The 19,228-nt window shown below is 46.1% G+C and overlaps 1 protein-coding gene and 1 long non-coding RNA gene across 4 annotated transcripts; one reads left to right on the top strand and one right to left on the bottom strand.

Moving 5' to 3' along the window:
* Positions 1 to 403: 403 nt before the first annotated feature.
* NTAN1 (N-terminal asparagine amidase) lies at positions 404 to 14,648 on the bottom strand. Of its 2 annotated transcripts, none has more exons than XM_079952440.1 (10): positions 14,190 to 14,648; positions 9,454 to 9,556; positions 9,306 to 9,371; positions 7,168 to 7,276; positions 6,483 to 6,556; positions 5,563 to 5,616; positions 4,380 to 4,433; positions 2,602 to 2,699; positions 2,138 to 2,251; positions 404 to 1,099 (listed from the first exon to the last, which is right to left on the bottom strand). In XM_079952440.1, the coding sequence occupies exons 1-10, from the start codon at positions 14,193 to 14,195 to the stop codon at positions 920 to 922; spliced, it is 858 nt and encodes a 285-aa protein (XP_079808566.1). In that variant the 5' UTR covers positions 14,196 to 14,648; the 3' UTR covers positions 404 to 919. The 2 variants fall into 2 exon arrangements, with proteins under 2 accessions (XP_079808566.1, XP_079808565.1); XM_079952439.1 differs by lacking the exon at positions 14,190 to 14,648 and adding an exon at positions 12,673 to 12,870.
* A 153-nt stretch (positions 14,649 to 14,801) lies between these two features.
* LOC307202468 lies at positions 14,802 to 19,201 on the top strand. 2 transcript variants are annotated; one of them, XR_013832887.1, is made up of 4 exons: positions 14,802 to 14,966; positions 16,464 to 16,647; positions 18,206 to 18,430; positions 18,964 to 19,200. It is a non-coding gene; the product is annotated as an uncharacterized lncRNA (long non-coding RNA). The 2 variants fall into 2 exon arrangements; XR_013832886.1 differs by having other exon boundaries at positions 18,206 to 19,201.
* Positions 19,202 to 19,228: the final 27 nt, after the last annotated feature.

Here is a 19,228-nt window from a genome sequence, read left to right as displayed (position 1 = left end):
CTACCACGAAAAGGGTATCCCATTCATATCCATGGGACCATTGACCATGCTGGTTGGAGCTGATGGGAGTTGGACTCTGCAGGGCCAAAAGTTACACATCCCTGTAAAGCCACCTGTCAATCACTGTATTGGCAAAAGCATGTTACCTTTTTCCTGTGTACAATTTACTTCCCTCGGGTAAATGCAGATTGGTTTTCTGAGTTTCCATTTGAGATCTTTCCCCTTAAGGCCGTAACTTTGCTTTGGACTCCAGTTCCTTCTGCAGATAGCTGTGCAGTGAGTTCCTTGCATGCAGACAAACTGCTCCAGAGATTGCCACAAATAATCCAGAGATGTTCTATACTAGCTGCAATCCACCTGTTTCAAATAAAGCTATTAAGGGGGGGAAACACTGGGAACTGGCTCGAGCTGGCCTTTTAATTTTTGGCAATGCCCCAGGCCAACACGAAAGTGGGGGGTGGGACTTAAAAAATGAGGGCTGGACCCAGAATTACAATGCTATACACAGCACTGCAAGCCTGCCAATTGTGGCTTGGGGCAAGGGGAGAATGACAGATTCCACAAATCCAAACAGCACCCCAGAACTTGGGAAGGAAGTGCATGTCTGAAGGTTATTGCACCCTCCTCAGTGGTGTGACAGGGAGGCCTGCTTTATACCTTGATCCCCACACAGACAGAATCTCATCCAGTAAAAATATAGAAACCTCGCGTATCTTTGTTATTATTTGAGTCTTTGAGAACTTTTTGAGGCTATGCAGCTGTGCAAACAGGGTCGGCTTCCACAGTCTTGTTTCATATTAGCAAAAGGGGAAAAGAAGCTATTCATTGAAGTCAAGTGCAGTCTCTGCCATCCCGAATGGCTGTTCCTCCTTTGGCACAATTCACACCTTCCGAGTCTCACTCGGACTCTTTCAAAAAGTCACATCTGGTCGGAAGAGACCTTCTCCCATAAGCCACTCTCGTTTTTCCTGTATATCCAAGGTTTTCTGCTAGGAAACAGTGTTTTATCTGGAAAGGGGTGCTCTTTTAAGTACATAAGAGTCGCTCTAATGTGGGAAACAAAGTGAGGCGGTTCAGCCAGAGGCGACGTCGAGAGATTCTGGAAAACAAATTGCAGAGTTAAAATACACCTTCGTCGCTACTTCTACCTGTCCCCCGTCCCCCCACCTCCAAGGCAATCGCATCAGCATCAGAAAGGCCAGAAATCCATGGGTTAGAATGTCAGACTAGGGCTGGAGTGACCTAGGTACAAAATCTCCATCTGGTCATGAAACTCACAAGGTGACCTTGGACCAGTTACACACACTTAGTCTAACTTGCACACAGGGTTGTTGCATTGTCAGGGTAAAGTGCTTTATGTGGGGATGCCTTTGAAAATGGTTCAGAAGCTTCACCTAGAACAGAAAGTCAGCTCCCTGACTTTTGACAGGCTTGATTCAAACAGATCATGCAACACCCATTTTGTTACAGCTACAGTGACTGTATGCTTCTGAGCCCAATTCAAAGTAGTGGTTTTATTCATTATTATTAAATTCCTATAGGTTTTCACCTATAAAGCTTACAGCTTATACCCCAATATATTCTGAAACACCTCTCCTAAATATAAATGTACCCAGAACTTCTGAGGCCTTTCTCCAGATCCCTGCTCTTCAGAATAGTGACAAGAGAGGGCCTTTTCAGTTGTGGCTCCCCATCTGAGGAATGTTGTCCCCAGCAAGGTCTGCCTGGCACCTTTGCCAACAACTTTCTGGCCTTGCCTTTCCCCCTCAGGCTTCTTTCTAGACTGAGATCATGTTTTGTTTTTACTGCGCTGTCAGAGCTTCCTGCAGCTGTTGTTTTGTTTTTATGTTATAATATATTAATATAATTTTTTTTAATGTGCCTAACTCACTTGGGAGAGCTTTGGGTAACAAGTGACTAACAAATCCAGTATTTTGTTTGTGTCGTTCTGTTTTTGAAAGGGAGGGGACAACCTCAAATAAGCCATTTGCCATCTTTCCCAGGAGGAAAGGTGGCAAATACATTTAACAAATAAGGGGCATGAACCTGCTTAATCTTCAGGAACGAAAGCACTCCAAGTTTCTCTGGGCATTTTCATTGGGATCCTGCCACCATCTTGTTCATGAGGACCAGTTACCTGCAAGATATGTTGATCATCCTGGGCTAGCCAGAAGTCCACATGGGGGAAAGGCATCCAAAAATAAGGGCCTATGCACAGTTGCTCCTTTCTTGAGTCATAAACGTTAACCATCTACAAAACAGCAATTTCAGAACAGTGTGTTAATGCCCCAAAATGAAAAGGCAGCAGGAGAGTCATTTATGTATTTATCTGGAGGCTTTGCACATGCGCGCGCGCGCGCACACACACATGCACACACACACACACACACACACACACAATTCCTGTGCTTGCCCATGCTAAAAATAATGAATTAATGGTTTTTAGGATTCTGATTTAAAACTCCTACAGTCTGTACTGCAAACTGAGCACCAGCTTCAGAAACGCCTGTGACGCAAGGCAGGCAAAAGCCACAAGAAGTTACATCTCACAAGTAATTACATTTTCTAATCTCCCGAAAACTGAAACACGTGTCTTCTTACCTTGGCTCCCGTTAAGATACTGGCAGACCGCAGATCCACATCGGGCCCCTTGTCTGGAAACGTTGCGTGGAAAATCTCTCCCGTTTTAACATTCGCAGCTGGAAAAGCAATTATCAGATCACATAGAAAGGCGGTCGCACAGAGGGCAGGGGCAAATTTGCTCCCTGTTGCTCCAAACTCTTAGCATGGAGCTAAAGCCCACAAGTTACAATTACATGAAATGAGATCCAGATTAAACATTAGCATCAGCTTCCTAATGGTACACTTCTCAGCCGTGGAACACGTGGCCTTGGAAGGTGGTGGGTGCTCCCTGGTTAGAGCTTTCATTACAGGTCACCTGGCAGGGACGCAATACACCACTGATCTTGTGCATCAGTTGTGGGTTCGACTAGGTATTTTAGGTACCTGTGAACTCATATGATTCTGTATCCCGTTGCAGTCATGCTCAGAGTAGTTCCACTGAAAGTAATGGACACTAGTAGCTTATGCCTTTTAATTTCAATGGGTATACTTTAAGAGGAACTTTACCTTCTAGATCAGCGGTTCTCAACCTGTGGGTCCCCACATGTTGTTGGACTACAACTCCCATCATCCCTGAGCTCTGGCCTTGCTAGCTAGGGGTGATGGGAGTTGTAGTTCAACATCTGGGGACCCACAGGTTGAGAAAGGCTGTTCTAGATCCATTTCAATCAAGGTTTAAGCCCTGTTTGGGCAAAGAAATCGCTTTGGTCAGCCTGTATGATGCTATCTGCCAGGAGACAGATAGGGAAAATGTGTCCCTGTTAATTCTCCTCAACCTCTCAGCAGCTTTCAATACCATCGACCATGAAATCATTCTGGAGCGGTTGTCCAAGTTAGGGATGAGTGGCACTGCTTTGTGGTGGTTCCAATTCTACTTGGATGGACTGTTTGGCCCTATGGAGCCTTCAATGTGGGGTTCGTCTGGGTTCAGTTTTATCCCCTATGCTGTTGAACATCTCCATGAAACCACTGAGCATGGTTACTCAAAGGTGTGGAGTCCATTGTCAACGATAAGCTGATGACACTCGGCTCTACTTCTCCTTTACATCTGCAGTTGAGGCAGTGGAAGTGCTTGCCTTGGTAACAAACTGGATGACAGCCAGCAAACTAAAGCTCAATCCAGTTACGACTGTTAGTGTGTGGTTCCCTAGACTGGATGGCTGGGATGTTGCCTGCTCTTGTTGGTGTTATACTCCCTCTGAAGGAGCGGATACACCTCTTAGAGATACTCTTGGATCTTTTGCTATTGCTTGAGGTTCAGGTGGCCTCAGCAGCACTGAGTGCCTTCTATCAGCTTTGGCTGGTAGCCCAGTCGTGCCCCAATCTGGACAAAGATAGCCTAACATCTGTCATCTATGCTCTGGTAACCTCTAGGTTAGATTACTGCAATGCATTATATGTGGGGCTGTTAGTTTAAAGGCAAACGTTTTATATCTCCTACTTCTCTGGCACCTAAGAGAGGAGAGGAAAATGCATGGAAGAACCATGGGTTGGGCAGCCTTATTGATACAAAAGGAAACCACAGTTTTACAAAACATCTGAACTTGGCATAAAATTAGAAGTCCAGGAAAAGTTTAGATTTCTGTTCTGGTGAAAGCAGACAATCTACCTACCAGAATAGGAGCTTCTCCTTTAGCAAAAAACCAAAACAAAACCCTGGTGATTTCAAAAGGCAGAGTGTTTGAACCTCTCATTAAACCATCTGCATCGTTTGTAGCCAGCTTGATAAATTGACACCAGATGTGAACGTTACTCACCAATTCCATAAATGAATGGCAAATGTTTGCCTTTCTCTTGACGGTCATTTAATTCTGTTATTTAAAAGAGAGAGGGAAGGAGAGATATAACAATAAAACCTCTAATTCTTCCACGGAAGAGAACACGTTTTTTAAAAAATCAACATCAAGCTTGGGAAGAAACTGAGATATAAGTCCCTGCCAGGTATACACAAATACAGGACACATCAAATATTCATTCAAATTTGTGACATCAGTCTGGGGCTGGGAGATGCTACTTTTAAGGATAGTCTCCACGCAAGGCGACCTGAAAGTCAAAGAAATGCAAAAATACAACGCGGAAATCCTTCTCCAGAACAAGGACTGGGATCTGACATCAGCATGCATTGTGACATATGGCTATAGTTGCCATATGCATACCATACAGAGTTGGTCACGACTGGACCTAATGGTCAGGGATCCCTTTACCTTAGGGACGCGGGTGGCGCTGTAGGTTAAACCACAGAGCCTAGGACTTGCTGATCAGAAGGTCGGCGGTTCGAATCCCCGCGATGGGGTGAGCTTCCGTTGCTCGGTCCCTGCTCCTGCCCACCTAGCAGTTTGAAAGCTTGTCAAAGTTAAAGTAGATAAATAGGGACCGCTCCGGCGGAGAGGTAAACGGCATTTCCGTGTGCTGCTCTGGTTCGCCAGAAGCGGCTTAGTCATGCTGGCCACATGACCCGGAAGCTGTACGCTGGCTCCCTTGGCCAATAAAGCAAGATGAGCACCGCAACCCCAGAGTCGGTCACGACTGGACCTAATGGTCAGGGGTCCCTTTACCTTTACAGTACTGCTTTAGCAGGAACAGCTTTTCCCAAAGTATCCTGTGAATGGAAGTTTGCTAAGGGTGCCGAAAGTTAGGAAAACCTTATCCTCTCACAGAGCTACAATTGCCAGAGTAGTTTTCCAATCAATTAAAAAATCAATTGATTGCTCTTCCCAGGGAGCTCTGAGAGCTGTAGCTCTGTGAGGGGAACAGGGGTCTCCTAACAACTCTCAGCACCCTTAACAAATTACAATTCCCGGGTTTCTTTGGGGGAAGACACAACTGTTTAAAAGTGGCATCACGGTGCTTTAAACGTACGGTGCCGATGTGGCAAGAACACCTTAGGCCAGGTAGCTGAGAAGATGGGGAGCAGAGGAAAGTTGCCCATTTGAAAGTTACCTGTCACACAGAAGGTCACTAAATGGACATTATCCTGCAAGCGGTCAAACGCTCCTAGGAATAACAAGAGGGGAAAGTGTGAGACCTGCGCAACAGAATGAGATACTTCCAGGCTACATAGAAAAGAGTTCTTTTTTTTAAAAGAAAAAACATTGGATAAAAATCCTACATTAGTCCCCACTCAAAGTAGACCCACTGAAATTAATGGACATGACAGGTGCTGGCCTATTAATATCAGCGGATATCCTGAGTGGGAGCTGGTTGACTCTAAGCCATGCTAATAACCAATTCATTCTACTTTAAGCAGTCATGGTTTCCCCAAAGGACCCTGGGAACTATAGCTTGTTAAGGGTGCCAAGAATTGTTAGGAGACCCCTAATCCCTCACAGAGCTACAATTCCCAGAGTGGCTTAACAATCAATCCCTCTTACAAGGAAACTCTGGGAATTGGTGCAAACAGGGCTTAAACCATGGGTAGGCAAACTAAGGCCTGGGGGCTGGATCCGGCCCATTCGCCTTCTAAATCCGGCCCGCGAACGGTCTGGGAATCAGTGTGTTTTTACATGAGTAGAATGTGTGCTTTTATTTAAAATGCATCTCTGGGTTATTTGTGGGGCGTAGGAATTCGTTCATTTTTTCCCCTCCAAAATATAGTCCGGACTCCCCACAAGGTCTGAGGGACAGTGGACCGGCCCCCTGCTGAAAAAGTTTGCTGACCCCTGGCTTAAATCTTGATTGAAATGGGAATTGCCGTGGCCTTGGAGCTGTATCAAGAGGGCTCGTAATTCTCATAAGGCTCATAACTCTAGGGCAGCACTTGCTATCCCCAACAGCGTAAACCTCTCACAAGCTCTACAAGCTTTACCTGCATCCAGTCGGAATTCTAAACTTGGACAGAGGGAGTAGGAATGCAAACTTACTCAGGAGCTGATTGGTAAGTCTCTGGGATAAGTGCCTGTCATCGCTGAATCCCCCAATCAGGTGTACTTCCAACCTAACAACAGGGACAGAAGCTGGTGATATAAATTGTTATCACCGGCAGATTAATTGACTAAAGTCTTAGTTGAGTGGGATCCACTGAAATTTAAGATCAAGCACTTTATTCATTTATTTACTTTTACTCTATCTTGATTCTGGTGAATTGATATAATAGGGAATGTAAAATAAATTATTACAGGGTTCTGTCGTCCGTCCGTTCCCCCCCCCCCCTTATTATTGAGTGGTAACAAACTTATCACAGTTTATTTCATCTCAAAATTTCCTTAAACATTGTCAAAAAGGCATACATATCTGAAGAGTTTGGAGGGGCAATGTGGCCTAGTGGTTACAGTGGCTAGACGAGGGTTCAAATGCCCACTTGGCCATGATGTTCACTGGGTGACCTTGCACCAGTCATGGCCTCTCAGCCTAACCTACCTCACAGGGTAGGGGATTAAATGAGGAAGTGGGGGAGACCCACGTATGCCACCTTTAGCGCCTTGGAGAAAAAGGTGGGGGTATTAAATATAAATAAAATATCCATATTAAGTAAATTAACTGTTAGTTGATCATCTGCCCTTTTCCAGTATGCTTGACAGCCACCAACGGTTAAAGAGAAAAACTGACCTTCCACATTCCGTGTTAGGAGAAAGCACTTTCACTGCATTTGTGATTAACAAAACTTCTGTCTCCGTATCCGATCCATCGCAGTGAGTCAAACAGATAGCCCCGCTGCCTGAGGGAAACAAAAATACAATATGGATGGCTTGCATGTTCCAGGCAATGGCAACTACAGTCAGCAATTGCTGCCCGTATATTACCAGGTTAAAGGTACCTGTATTACCTTAAAAGATAAAAAGGTAAAGGACTCCTGGACAGTTACCGTATTTTTCGCCCTATAGGACGCACTTTTTCCCCTCCAAAAATGAAGGGGAAATGTGTGTGCGTCCTATGGGGCGAATGCAGGCTTTCGCTGAAGCCTGGAGAGCGAGAGGGGTCGGTGCGCTTCAGGAGAGCCCCACCGCCAGCCCCGCAAACTCGGGGGACAGCGGGAGAGGTGCAGCGCGCCTTTCCCGCTGTCCCCCGACTTGGTTAGAAGGCTGGTAGAGGGCTTCCCCCTCCCCCAGCACCGCAAGCTCCCAGAGCGATGCCAAAGCTGCACGCAGCTTCGGCATGGCTCTGGGTCCCGTTCTGGGGGCTGGGGGAGGGGTAAGCTCGGGCTTCCCCCGCCCCAGCCCCGCGCCTGGGGGGGGGAAAATAATTTCCCCCCCTTTATTCCCCCCCCCAAAAAATATAGGTGCGTCCTATGGGCCGGTGCGTCCTATAGGGCGAAAAATACGGTAAGTCCAGTCAAAGGTGACTATGGGGTTGCAGCGTTCATCTCGCTTTCAGGCTGGCGCTTGTCCACAGACAGCTTTCCAGGTCATGTGGCCAGCATGACTAAACTGCCTCTGGCGCAACAGGACACCGTGACAGAAACCAGAGCGCATGGAAACACCGTTTACCTTCCCGCCACAGTTGTACCTATTTATCTACTTGCACTGGCATGCTTTCGAACTGCTAGGTTGGCAGGAGCTGGGACAGAGCTACGGGAGCTCATTGATTCGAACCCCCAACCTTCTGATCAGTAAGCTCAAGAGTGGTTTAGACTACAGCGCCACCCACATCCCTGTATTACTTTACAAGGTCCTTAACAATTTGGAGCCAGGATATCTCAAGGACCACCTAATCCCTTACATCTCTGCCCAGTCACTGAGGTCTTTGGGGAAATCACTGTCAGAAGCCCATCGTGACTTGGATGTGTGGCTCAGATGTATCCACCGGGAGTGTGCATTTAATATTGTGAACCCAATTTTAAATAACTCCCTTCCAGGGAAGGTCAGGCAGGCCCCGCTCCCTACTGAACTTCCAGCAAGCATTTTAACTGAAATCCGGTTCCTTTTTTGTTTTAACCAACTTTTTTTTTTTTGCACTGTACCTTCATACAAGAGGCTATTGTAGTTCATCAGTATATAAATTGTTTAAATAAAAATATGCAGTGCTCCAAGCTTATCTGGAGTTCAAAGCCCTCCCTGGACCACACCCCAGTTTATACTTGGTTAAGCATGTCCCTCAGCTCTTAAAATGCTTCTTGCCTTCCCAGATACTTGGATGTCATCAGCCAAAACCTGTTATACTTGCCGAAAAACCCTATAAATCAGAGAATCCGAGACCAGGGAGAAGAGTCGGTGGAAGAAGATTGGAAGAAATTTAAAGTTTATTTACAGAAATATTGTAAAATTAAGGAATGTTAGAAGGAGGCTGGAATGAAGTTATGTGGCTTTAGCAGAAATATTATAAAGGACTAAGTAAAAATAAACTGTTAATGGATGAAAGGAGGAAAGGTAAAGCTACATTATATTAAGATAAATTACAGAATAAAAATTGGGAAGGATGGAAAGGATTTGTTGAAATAGCTAACCGAACTAGAATACAAAAAAGGGAGGTGTGAGGAGGTCAAGGAAACAAGCAAATGAAAGATAAGTTATGGGAAGGTTTGTTTTGTCTTTTCTTTTGTTTTTTGTTTTTTAATTGTTTTTACTTTTCTATTTTTCTGTTTTTTACAAGTTTGTGTTTAACTTGGTGTGTTTTCTTTTTCTTTTTGTAACCTTTAAAACTTTAATAAATATTATTTTTTTTAAAAAAAAAAACCCTATAAATCAGAGGCATCAGAATCGAGGGGCATTGTTCAAAAACAGCAAGGTACCCAGAGCCCAATGACATACCTGTGTGTCTGAGGACCACCAAATGGCAGGTAGTTGCATCATCTGATCCGAGAATAGAGACAGAAGCTGAGGAAAAAGGAGAAGGAAAAGTGAGGTCCTGGCGGCTATTTCTTAACTTTTGGATGGAACTTCCTTAGCGCCAACCTACCATCCTTAGGAGTGGTGGCTGCAAATTCTCTCTGCTGGACGTAGAGAAGTCCTTTGGGGCCCACTGATTGAGCAGGCTGACCTCTTAAGATTTTGGCTTGTTCCTGTAGAAAATGGGGAAACAAAGTTGTATTTAGGTTCCCAGCTAGCACAATCATTCTGAGATCAGAAGCCCTCAATTCTGAAGATGCACCTGTTTATGCAGGCATTCCCTTGGTCTCCCAACCAGACTCTTAACTATTTTACTGTATTTGAATGGGAACGTTTGACTGTGTGCTGCAATTATGGATGTTCGTAGTTAAAATCTTTGTGTTAACTGCTTTTTTATACTTTTGCAAACCACTCAGAAGCATTATTTTGGGATGAGGTGGTCTACAAATAAATAAATAAATCATTTCTGGCACCTAAATCAGCAAACAAAAACCCAAGAGCTTTCCTTAAGAGTTGGAAGGGGCCCTGAGGAGCATCTGGTCCAACCCCCTGTAATACAGGAATAGGCAGCTGTCACTTACAGGGATCGAACCTGCAGCCTTGGAGTTATCAGCACCCAAGCTCTAACCAATGGAGCTATCCAGCTGTCAAAGCAAATCTTCTGAGCCAAATTACAAATCACTTGGAACTGCATAGAGGATTTATTGCCATAAACACACCATGGTGTAACTGTAACAAACATGGGATGGGAAGAGGTCAGCCCATGGTGATGTACAGTGGTACCTCGGGATAAGTACTTAATTCATTCCGGAGGTCTGTACTTAACCTGAAACTGTTCTTAACCTGAAGCACCACTTTAGCTAATAGGGCCTCCTGCTGCCGCTGCACCGCTGGAGAACGATTTCTGTTCTCATCCTGAAGCAAAGTTCTTAACCCAAGGTATTATTTCTGGGTTAGCAGAGTCTGTAACCTGAAGCGTATGTAACCCGAGGTACCACTGTACCAATATTGGGCCATTTTGTGAGGACACGTCAAAAGCCAGCTGCTTCATCCTATGGGCCAAGATGGTGACAACCAGGCATGGGCTGAATTTTCCTCCGTGGAGTGGCTGCTTGCAATAAATTCCAAAACAGGGGTAACGAACATGCTGCCTGCAGGTGCCAGTGTTGCCGCCAGTACCTCTTATGGTGGCCAAGAAAGTTCTCAGTCAATATCCCCTCAAAAAAACCACTACAGTTCACAAGAGACCTTTGGTTTTCCTGCCCAGTTCCTGTTTGCACTAGCTTGGCCTCTCCCACATTGGCAACCTTCCCAATCATGAATTGAACCAACATTGGACATCCTCTTCCATTCCAAATGGAGAAGAGCTACAAAAAACCCTCTGTAAGAGGTTGGATGACGTGGGTGCATTCTCCCCCACTGACAGGGAAAACAAGTCCACAGCATATTTTAGACGTGGCAGCCATTTTGTGATCTCTCTCCTCTTTCACAAACGCACACATACAGTAGCCATTTTGTGGTTTAGTGGTTGGAACATCGGACTGGAACCTGGGATACCAAGATTCAAATCCCCACTCAGTCATGGAGCTCTCTAGGTGACCTGGGGCCAGTCATTGCATCTCACGTCTAACCTACCTCACATGGCTGCCGTGAGGATAAAACCATGAATGTCATCTTGAGCGCTTTGGAGGAATATAAAAGTGAAAATAAATAAGTGAGATATTAAAGACATTCCAAAATTCCAGACTGGCCCCCAAAAGGTGGGCAGTCCCCGTTAAGTACATAGTGGAAAACCTGTTTCTCAAGTATTTCAGGAAGCAAGGGAGAAAATCAGTGAAGGTTTGAGGAAGACACAAGAAGGGCATGAAAAGAACATCTGCAAAAAGAGCTGGGGTCGGAAAATTTGGTTGCATTTTTTTAAAAAAGGGCAGGCTGATGGAGAAAAGTCTGAAAGCAGCCCATGTAAAATAGAAGTTGAGAGTTACCTTACACCAGGACATTCAAAATAAATTTAAAGTCACAAGCTCTCAAGTCATTACCACCATTACCAGCAAAACAAAGGCCGCTTAAATGTGCAGCATATTTGACTGATTGTATTTATAGCCTAGGGACGCGGGTGGTGCTGTGGGTAAAAGCCTCAGCGCCTAGGGCTTGCCGATCGAAAGGTCGGCGGTTCAAATCCCCGCGGCGGGGTGCGCTCCCGCTGCTCGGTCCCAGCGCCTGCCAACCTAGCAGTTCGAAAGCACCCCCGGGTGCAAGTAGATAAATAGGGACCGCTTACTAGCGGGAAGGTAAATGGCGTTTCCGTGTGCTGCGCTGGCTCGCCAGATGCAGCTTTGTCACGCTGGCCACGTGACCCGGAAGTGTCTGCAGACAGCGCTGGCCCCCGGCCTCTTGAGTGAGATGGGCGCACAACCCCAGAGTCTGTCAAGACTGGCCCGTAAGGGCAGGGGTACCTTTACCTTTACCTTTATTTATAGCCTACTTTTTTCTCCATGGAACATACATGGTTCTTCCCCTCATTGTTTAATCCCCACAACAACCCTGGGAGGTAAGGATGCCCAGTGAACTTCATGGCTGAGTGGAAACTGAACCCTGTTCTCCCAGACCCTAGCCCTCTAACCACTGCGCTGCACTGGCTCTGTATTTAAGCTAGAAGACACCACCTTTTGGTAGCATCCATGCACCCTGGCATTTGCGTTCCAAACACCTGTGTCCCAGTGCATATTTGCTCAAAAGTAAGGCTGTAATCCTTTTCTACGCCAGGAGTGGGTGTAAAAACATAGCTTTCCGGATGCTGCTGAACTACAACTCCCATAATCTCCAGCAAGCGTGGCCAGCAGGCCACTTGATTGTGGAAACTGACCCTGGTGGCCCCTTCAAAGTCTACAAGTCTGCGGTCAACATCTGGAGGACCAAATATCCCCGCAATGCTGCTTTAAAAGCGCAAGGGCACGCACACACACTCTTACCTGAGAGTCATTCCCACTGAACTCGATGGGGCTTACTTCAAAGTAAGCATGCACATGATTGCACTGGCATTGTTGTTTCTATTTAAAAAAAACTCCCATAGAGTTCAATGGTGCCACTTTCCAAGGTAAGCGGTGCACATAGACGCAGCCTCCGAAGGGCACCAGAGCAGAGCAAACGAAATACATTTCATTTTATTTTAAATATCTGCATCTAAGGACGCACCCTCCAACTCACACCTTCAGCCCTGCCGCCCCCCCTTTCTTCTCTCTTCTATTAATGAATAATCCCTATAATCAGCTGCCAGCTCGCAACTCACCTCCAGCTCCGGGAAGGTGTAGATCAGCTCCCTCGTGGGCTGGGACAAGTCGACCCGCTCCCCATTGACCAGCAAAGGCATCTCGGGGTAGCGCCCAGCCAAGGAGCCGCGGAACTTCCTGCCGGGAACTCTCAGCTGAGCGCCGCGCCACGAGGGCGAGGCCAGACCGGGCTGCAAAGGGCGCTGGGAAATGTAGTCCGCGGGTGCATTGGGAAGAAGGTGGGGCGGCGTGGGAGGAGGATCGCTCTACTACACCACTTTGACGTCTTCTATACAAGTTAGTGGCATATAAAATATTTTTAAATGAAATAAATAGAAGCTATGCCCCTCCCATTTCTTGCTTTTGTGGTTTGTTTGCTTTGTTTTGTTTTTTGAACAAGTGCCTGTGCTCTCCAGCCTGTGGGCTCTTTTCAGACTCAACCCCCTGACCCTGAGCAAGAGCAATAGCTGGCAAGCAGTAAGCAGCTGCTCAAAGTGTTCCTTGGAACTGGCTGTCTATCTATCTCACTGGGCAGCTGGGAAGTTAGGGAACTGACTGTTTGCCCTAAAGGGAGGGAGAAAACTCTTAAGAGGTGGAGGAAATTAAAGCAAACCACTGTCACCATGCTGGAAACAAAACAAAACAAAAAGCCCAGTTAAGGTAAAGGTAAAGGTACCCCTGCCCGTACGGGCCAGTCTTGACAGACTCTGGGGTTGTGCGCCCATCTCACTTAAGAGGCCAGGGGCCAGCGCTGTCCGGAGACACTTCCGGGTCACGTGGCCAGCATGACATCGCTGCTCTGGCGAGCCAGAGCCGCACACGGAAACGCCGTTTACCTTCCCGCCGGTAAGCGGTCCCTATTTATCTACTTGCACCTGGAGGTGCTTTCGAACTGCTAGGTTGGCAGGCGCTGGGACCGAGCAGCGGGAGCGCACCCCGCCGCCGGGATTCGAACCGCCGACCTTTCGATCGGCAAGCCCTAGGCGCTGAGGCTTTAACCCACAGCGCCACCTGCGTCCCAGTTAGCCCAGTTAGGTTAGTCCTTTCTGGTAGGGCTGCCAACTCACCAAAAACAACTCACAAAAACAGCAGCAGGAGGAGGAACACCAAGCACACCTGAAAGCGCTTTGCTCTGATGCCACCCATCATCTCACCTGCAGACAGCAGCACCAAGAGGGATGACCAAGGCCTTCTCCTGCATAAGGACACCTAGGCATGGCAAGTGCTGAGGTGGCCACACATACCTGAGAAAGCCAGCAGCTCCAAAAGAAGCGATTTGGGGCTTATTTCAAGAGAGACCACAATTTTTAAGCAAAACCTTCGATTCCGAAATGTGTTGCCATACAGCCGGGTTTCCCCGGACTCCTCCCCCCCCCCCCCCAATTTGCAATATTTCCCCCTGGACGCCATTTGCAACGTCAGAATCCCGTATATGTCTGGGGAAACCAGCAGCACTCGTTTTCTGAAATGGGGGGGGGGGGAGGGCCGCAAGTTAAGAAACAGGAGAATCTTAAGGCAGAAATGAAAGAACACCAACTTGCATAAAACTGTTCTACTGGTCCTTTGCCTTCTTTCATCACACAAAATGTTGTTGGTTGTATTTTCAGCAGCTGCAAGGTTCCACAAATTCCTATGGCACAATTCAAGGCAACAGATCAATCTTCCATTTTTTGTGTGTGCAGTACAAAGTCTGGCAGCTGCAAGAAACTAAGTTAGCAGTGCCTTCAAAAAGAATTGTTTTAGACTCTAAAATTTAGGGTATCCTCTCATAGATGGCCTGCAGGAATTGTCCATCTTCAAGAAACTCCTGCAGCCACTCCTGGAGATTTGACAAGCTGCTGCTGCTGCTGTCTCACCCTGTTGCTTGAGCCTTTAAGCAAAGGCCACAGCCACAAGCGGGTGTTGCCTGCCCAGCTGTGGACCAGGGCAGTGGCGGAGGAAGCCCAGGTTACTTAAAGTGTTTGCATGGGAATTGAGAAGTCTGGAGCAAGAAGGTGCAGGAAATGCAAAGCGGGCAAGGGCTTAGTCAGTAAAGAGCGGGAAAAACCATGGCAACCAGTCCCGGGTCAATGTTGCAAAATGGAACTAGGAGACTAGAATGTGGGTTGAGACACTCTTAAGCAGCAATGGGTCTTATGGCTGGGGGTTGATTCACTCCCCCAATAAATCTATTTTCCTAATAGCTTCCCGTACAAACAAAGGGGAATCCTCTAAGCTGCTGTAAAGAAGTTTTGCCTGAAATCTTAGAAATCATCTGCCAGTCGGTGGGGACAGTACTGAACTAGATGGAGCAATGGTCTTGTTTTGGTATAAGGTAAATTCCTCTGTTCTTCCTACCAGGGGGCGAGTTTTTAATTTAACACATGGGTAGGCAAACTAAGGTCCGGGGGCCAAATCCGGCCCAATCGCCTTCTAAATCCAGCCTGCGGACGGTCCGGCCCTCAGCATGTTTTTACATGAGTAGAATGTGCCCTTTTATTTAAAATGCATCTCTGGGTTATTTGTGGGGCATAGGAATTTGTTCATTTCCCCCCAAAAAATATAGACTGGCCCCCCACAAGGTCTGAGGGACAGTGGACCGGCCCCTGCTGAAAAAGTTTGCTGACCCCTGGTTTAACGGCACAATTGTGGACCAGGCAGGCTAAGTGATAGTGTTTCTGAAGGTGCAAGTTGCTTTTCAATCCGGCTCCTCTTTATGCTAATTTTTCATCTGTGTTTAGTTACAGAGGTCTGACTCAAGTGTTTATGAGATTTTTCCAAATCTGCAACCTGAAGTCTCCCAATGTTCACCAACTGTTTAAAAGTGTGTTTTGTTTTTAAAAACGCATGTTTGCTTTTCAAGTGGTTTTTATTGGTTATTGTTGTTGTTATGGTTAATATTACTCATGTTTATGGTTCTTTGTTCTACAGAGGCAGACTTGGGAGTTGTAGTTGTAGCTGCCCACTCAAAACTCTCAGCTCCCAGAATTCTTTGGGGCAGCCATGACTCTTCAAAGTTGTATCATAGGGCTTTAGAATTGCTGGTGTGAATGTAGCCCTACTCTAGGACGTTGGCACCGTTTTGTTGCCAAACAGTTTAGCCAGCATATAATTGGTTGTTCAACCAAGTTACAGGATTTTAATTAAATTTTCTGTTTTACAAAACTAAACCATTCAGTATTCCATTATTATTGCATCCATCAAAACTGATTTACATGGTTGAATTTATCTCAGTGCTGCCAAAGTTTTCAAGTGCACACAATTTCCCCCCACACATTCAGTAAACATTTTCCAATCTTCTCTAAACATATGTTGTTCTTGTTCTCTTATTCTATATGTTAAATCTGCAAGCTGCGCATATTCTGTCAACTTAAGTCCTTCTTTAGTTGGGACCTCGTTTTCCATTTTTGGGCTAACAAAACATGGGCCGCAGTAATGGCATACATAAATAACCTTTTTTGAGTCAATTTTAAGAAGATGGATGGATGTAGCACATCAGTAGCTGAGATGGAAAACAATGATTCTTTAGAGCTTCACACAGTTCAGGGCCCCCACTCTCACCTGTTAGCTGAGATTCTGTGGCAGGGGCCTCCAACAATTCCAAATATTTACTCTTCCTTTACAGGAAAGGTAGCCAGTGTGGACACATCCAAAGGTGGTTGGACTACTATTCCCATCATGCTTCTGGGGTTGATGAGAGTTATAGTCCAGCTACACCTGGAGGGCACCAGGTTGATGATTTAGGTAGTTTAGATTTCAGCAAGTAGTTCTCAAAAGTGTTTTAGCTAATTTAATTTTTCTATTTTGCTTTCCCAACATCAAATGTTGCAAGGTGCCGCCGCCTGATTTTTGCTGAACCCCACCCCATTCCACATCCAAGGCATTTGTGGATCCCTTGGTGTAACTCTCAGACTTTGGAAGTTTGGCATCACTGAATCAAGTCAGGTACCGGCTAGAAACAGGTGGTTGGCTCGGGTACAAATGTAGAAAGAAGGAAGCCAACACAGGAAATGCAGGTAAAAACATCACGTTTAATTGCAAGTTATTTCAGTATGAAGTGTCCTGTCTTGGCCTAGCTGCAGGGAGGGAAGATTTAACAAGGATTTAATCAGAAATGGCGTCAAGAGGGTGGGTAGTTGTGAAAACCTGCCACCACTCTTCCCAGGGGCTAAAAGGTGAATTGAAGGGCTGAAATGAGGCCTATAAATCCTAACCAGTGTTTAGACAAGTAACTCATCGTGTAGAAATTAGAATTTGGGGATTTCCTTAGCCAGAGCTGGCAACCCTAGTTGGTTGGCAGAGAAAATAGCCTGGCTCACGTGAAATGGGTTTATTATGTAGGTTGAAAGTATAGTGGAACCTCAGGTTTAGTACTTAATTCGTTCCAGAGCTCCATACTTAACCTGAAACTGTTCTTAACCTGAAGCACTACTTTATCTAATGGGGCCTCCCGCTGCTGCCGTGCCGCCGGAGCATGATTTCTGTTCTCATCCTGAAGCAAAGTTCTTAACCTGAAGCACTATTTCTGGGTTAGCGGAGTCTGTAACCTGAAGCTTATGTAAGCCGAGGTACCACTGTAGTTTTGTGTTTTGGAGCTCAGACCCCCACTTCTACCTTGTGCTCAGTTTCTTGGACAAGTTACCTGTATTCTAGCCTCACCAGTTTCACCTTGTATGAATTGGGTGTTTTGTGTTTGCCCATGTCCCCCATCCTTGGCAGCCATTTTGTGAAGTTTGGTTTACATGCCATTAAAAATTTCCGAGAACACTTTCAAGTCACACTGTGTTGTATGCTCCAGGGCAAAGTGGGAGATTAAAATTTCAGCTCCTTACCACATTTGGAACATTGCTGCTGTCTGGACCCATTGCTAGGTATGCATCAGTTTAAGAGGGGGCCTGACTAACCACCCAAAACCAGCCCTGAGCAAAGAGGGCTCTTACGTTTTTCAACTGCAGCATAATGGAAACAGCAGGCTCAGTTAAAAATAAACAAATTACCTATTTCCCACAAGATTTGCGGAAGAGGGCCAGTGTGTTATATCCATTCTGGTTGTGAAGAAAGAGATTTTCTTCCTCAGCAGATAGCATAGAAACTTACGGTAAGTCGCTGTTGGTTGGAAGAGGGATGGAGTGGCTGTGGACAAATCCTGCTCAGTGCTTTCCATCAGCCTGCTTGCTCGCCTGTATGGAACTCCTGATCGCTTGTGGCGACCATGCTAGCTAGCTCTTCACTAATAAGCTTCCTGGCCCTTTGGGAATGTCGATGCAGATCTTCGCTTGGCTTGTGAGACTTTCAAAGTCAGTTTGAAACGTTGGTTAGGGCTGAGCAACAGTTAAAAGAGCAACCCTAACCATGTCTACTCAGAAGCAAGTTCTTTTGAATACAGTGGGGCTTGCTGTCAGGCGAATGGGGTTCAGATTGTAGCCTTAAGAGATGAATGAGGGAGGGAAGAGCCACCTTTTGGTTTATAGTCTTTGGCTATCCTGGCAGTTACTTACAATGAAGAATAGGTGCTGTTCGCTCATTATTTTTCAATTAATTTTGCACAGCCATGGTTTCTGCCCCTTTCTTCAGCCTGCAGGTCACACTGATTATCCTTGCTCAGCGATGACGTCATGGAGAGGATATTGCCATAGTTTCTTCTTGAACATGCTCATTTTTAACAGAGATGTTAGGGAGCCCGGGAGGTGTTGGGAATATCGTCTTGAGTCGTTGCCCAAGAAGTCAAGGTTCCTCTTTCTTAAAAGCTGAACTGATTGCAGTGAATATATTGCGAAGGAAAGAGCTGACTGTGCTGAGGTAATGTAATTAGCTTGCCGTTTGGGGCCCAGAAATGCATTTTGTAGAACAGAGGTGAGGAGAACCTCTAGCTTTCCAGATGTTGATGGACTACAACTCCCATCATCCTTTGCTGCATGGGAGGCTGATGGGAGCTGGGAAACCAGCAACACAACACCTGGTGTGAAACTATTAAGTTTCGGGAAACACAAAGCGACTTAAATACATTCTATATCCTTCCTGAGATTCTTCATACTCTCACCCTGAACTCCATTGTCTCCAGGGTTATTATGTGACCCCAGCGTGGTGCTACCAGCACTGTGGAGCAGACTTCACCGCTGCCTCTCCCTACCAGCTCTTGGCTCTTGCCGCTCAGCTCACCGCCCTTCTCTTGCATTGATATTCTGGGCAGCAGCCAGCTGTACTGATAGGAAGAACATGGAAATGGGCAGAAGCAGGAACAAAAGCCTACTGACTTGGTCGTCGTCGTCCCCCCCAAACTGATGTTCAGAAAAAAGAACTTGGGCAACCTCTGAGTGCAACTCTCTTCCTAGGTATGGAAGTGCTGGAGAATAGCGATGCTGTCCAATCCTAACCAGTAGATGACCAGGGACCAGGAGCTGGAGTTCGGGAGAAGAGAGGAAGTCGCTCTCCTGTGTGAACACACACAAGGGGCTGCTGCTGTTGCTGTTCGGAGGATCTGCAGTCCCAGGAGGTGTGACTTTATCATGTATATGACTATCTTCCTCCTTAACTATGCAAGTTTAATAAATTGGAATTATATAACCTGTAAGTCTGGGAAGGAAATGGATTAAGACT

The sequence above is a fragment of the Podarcis cretensis genome (assembly GCF_951804945.1).
Source record: "Podarcis cretensis genome assembly, chromosome: 14".
In the NCBI taxonomy this organism is placed as follows: Eukaryota; Metazoa; Chordata; class Lepidosauria; order Squamata; family Lacertidae; genus Podarcis; species Podarcis cretensis.
This window is presented reverse-complemented; position numbering and strand designations above follow the sequence as displayed.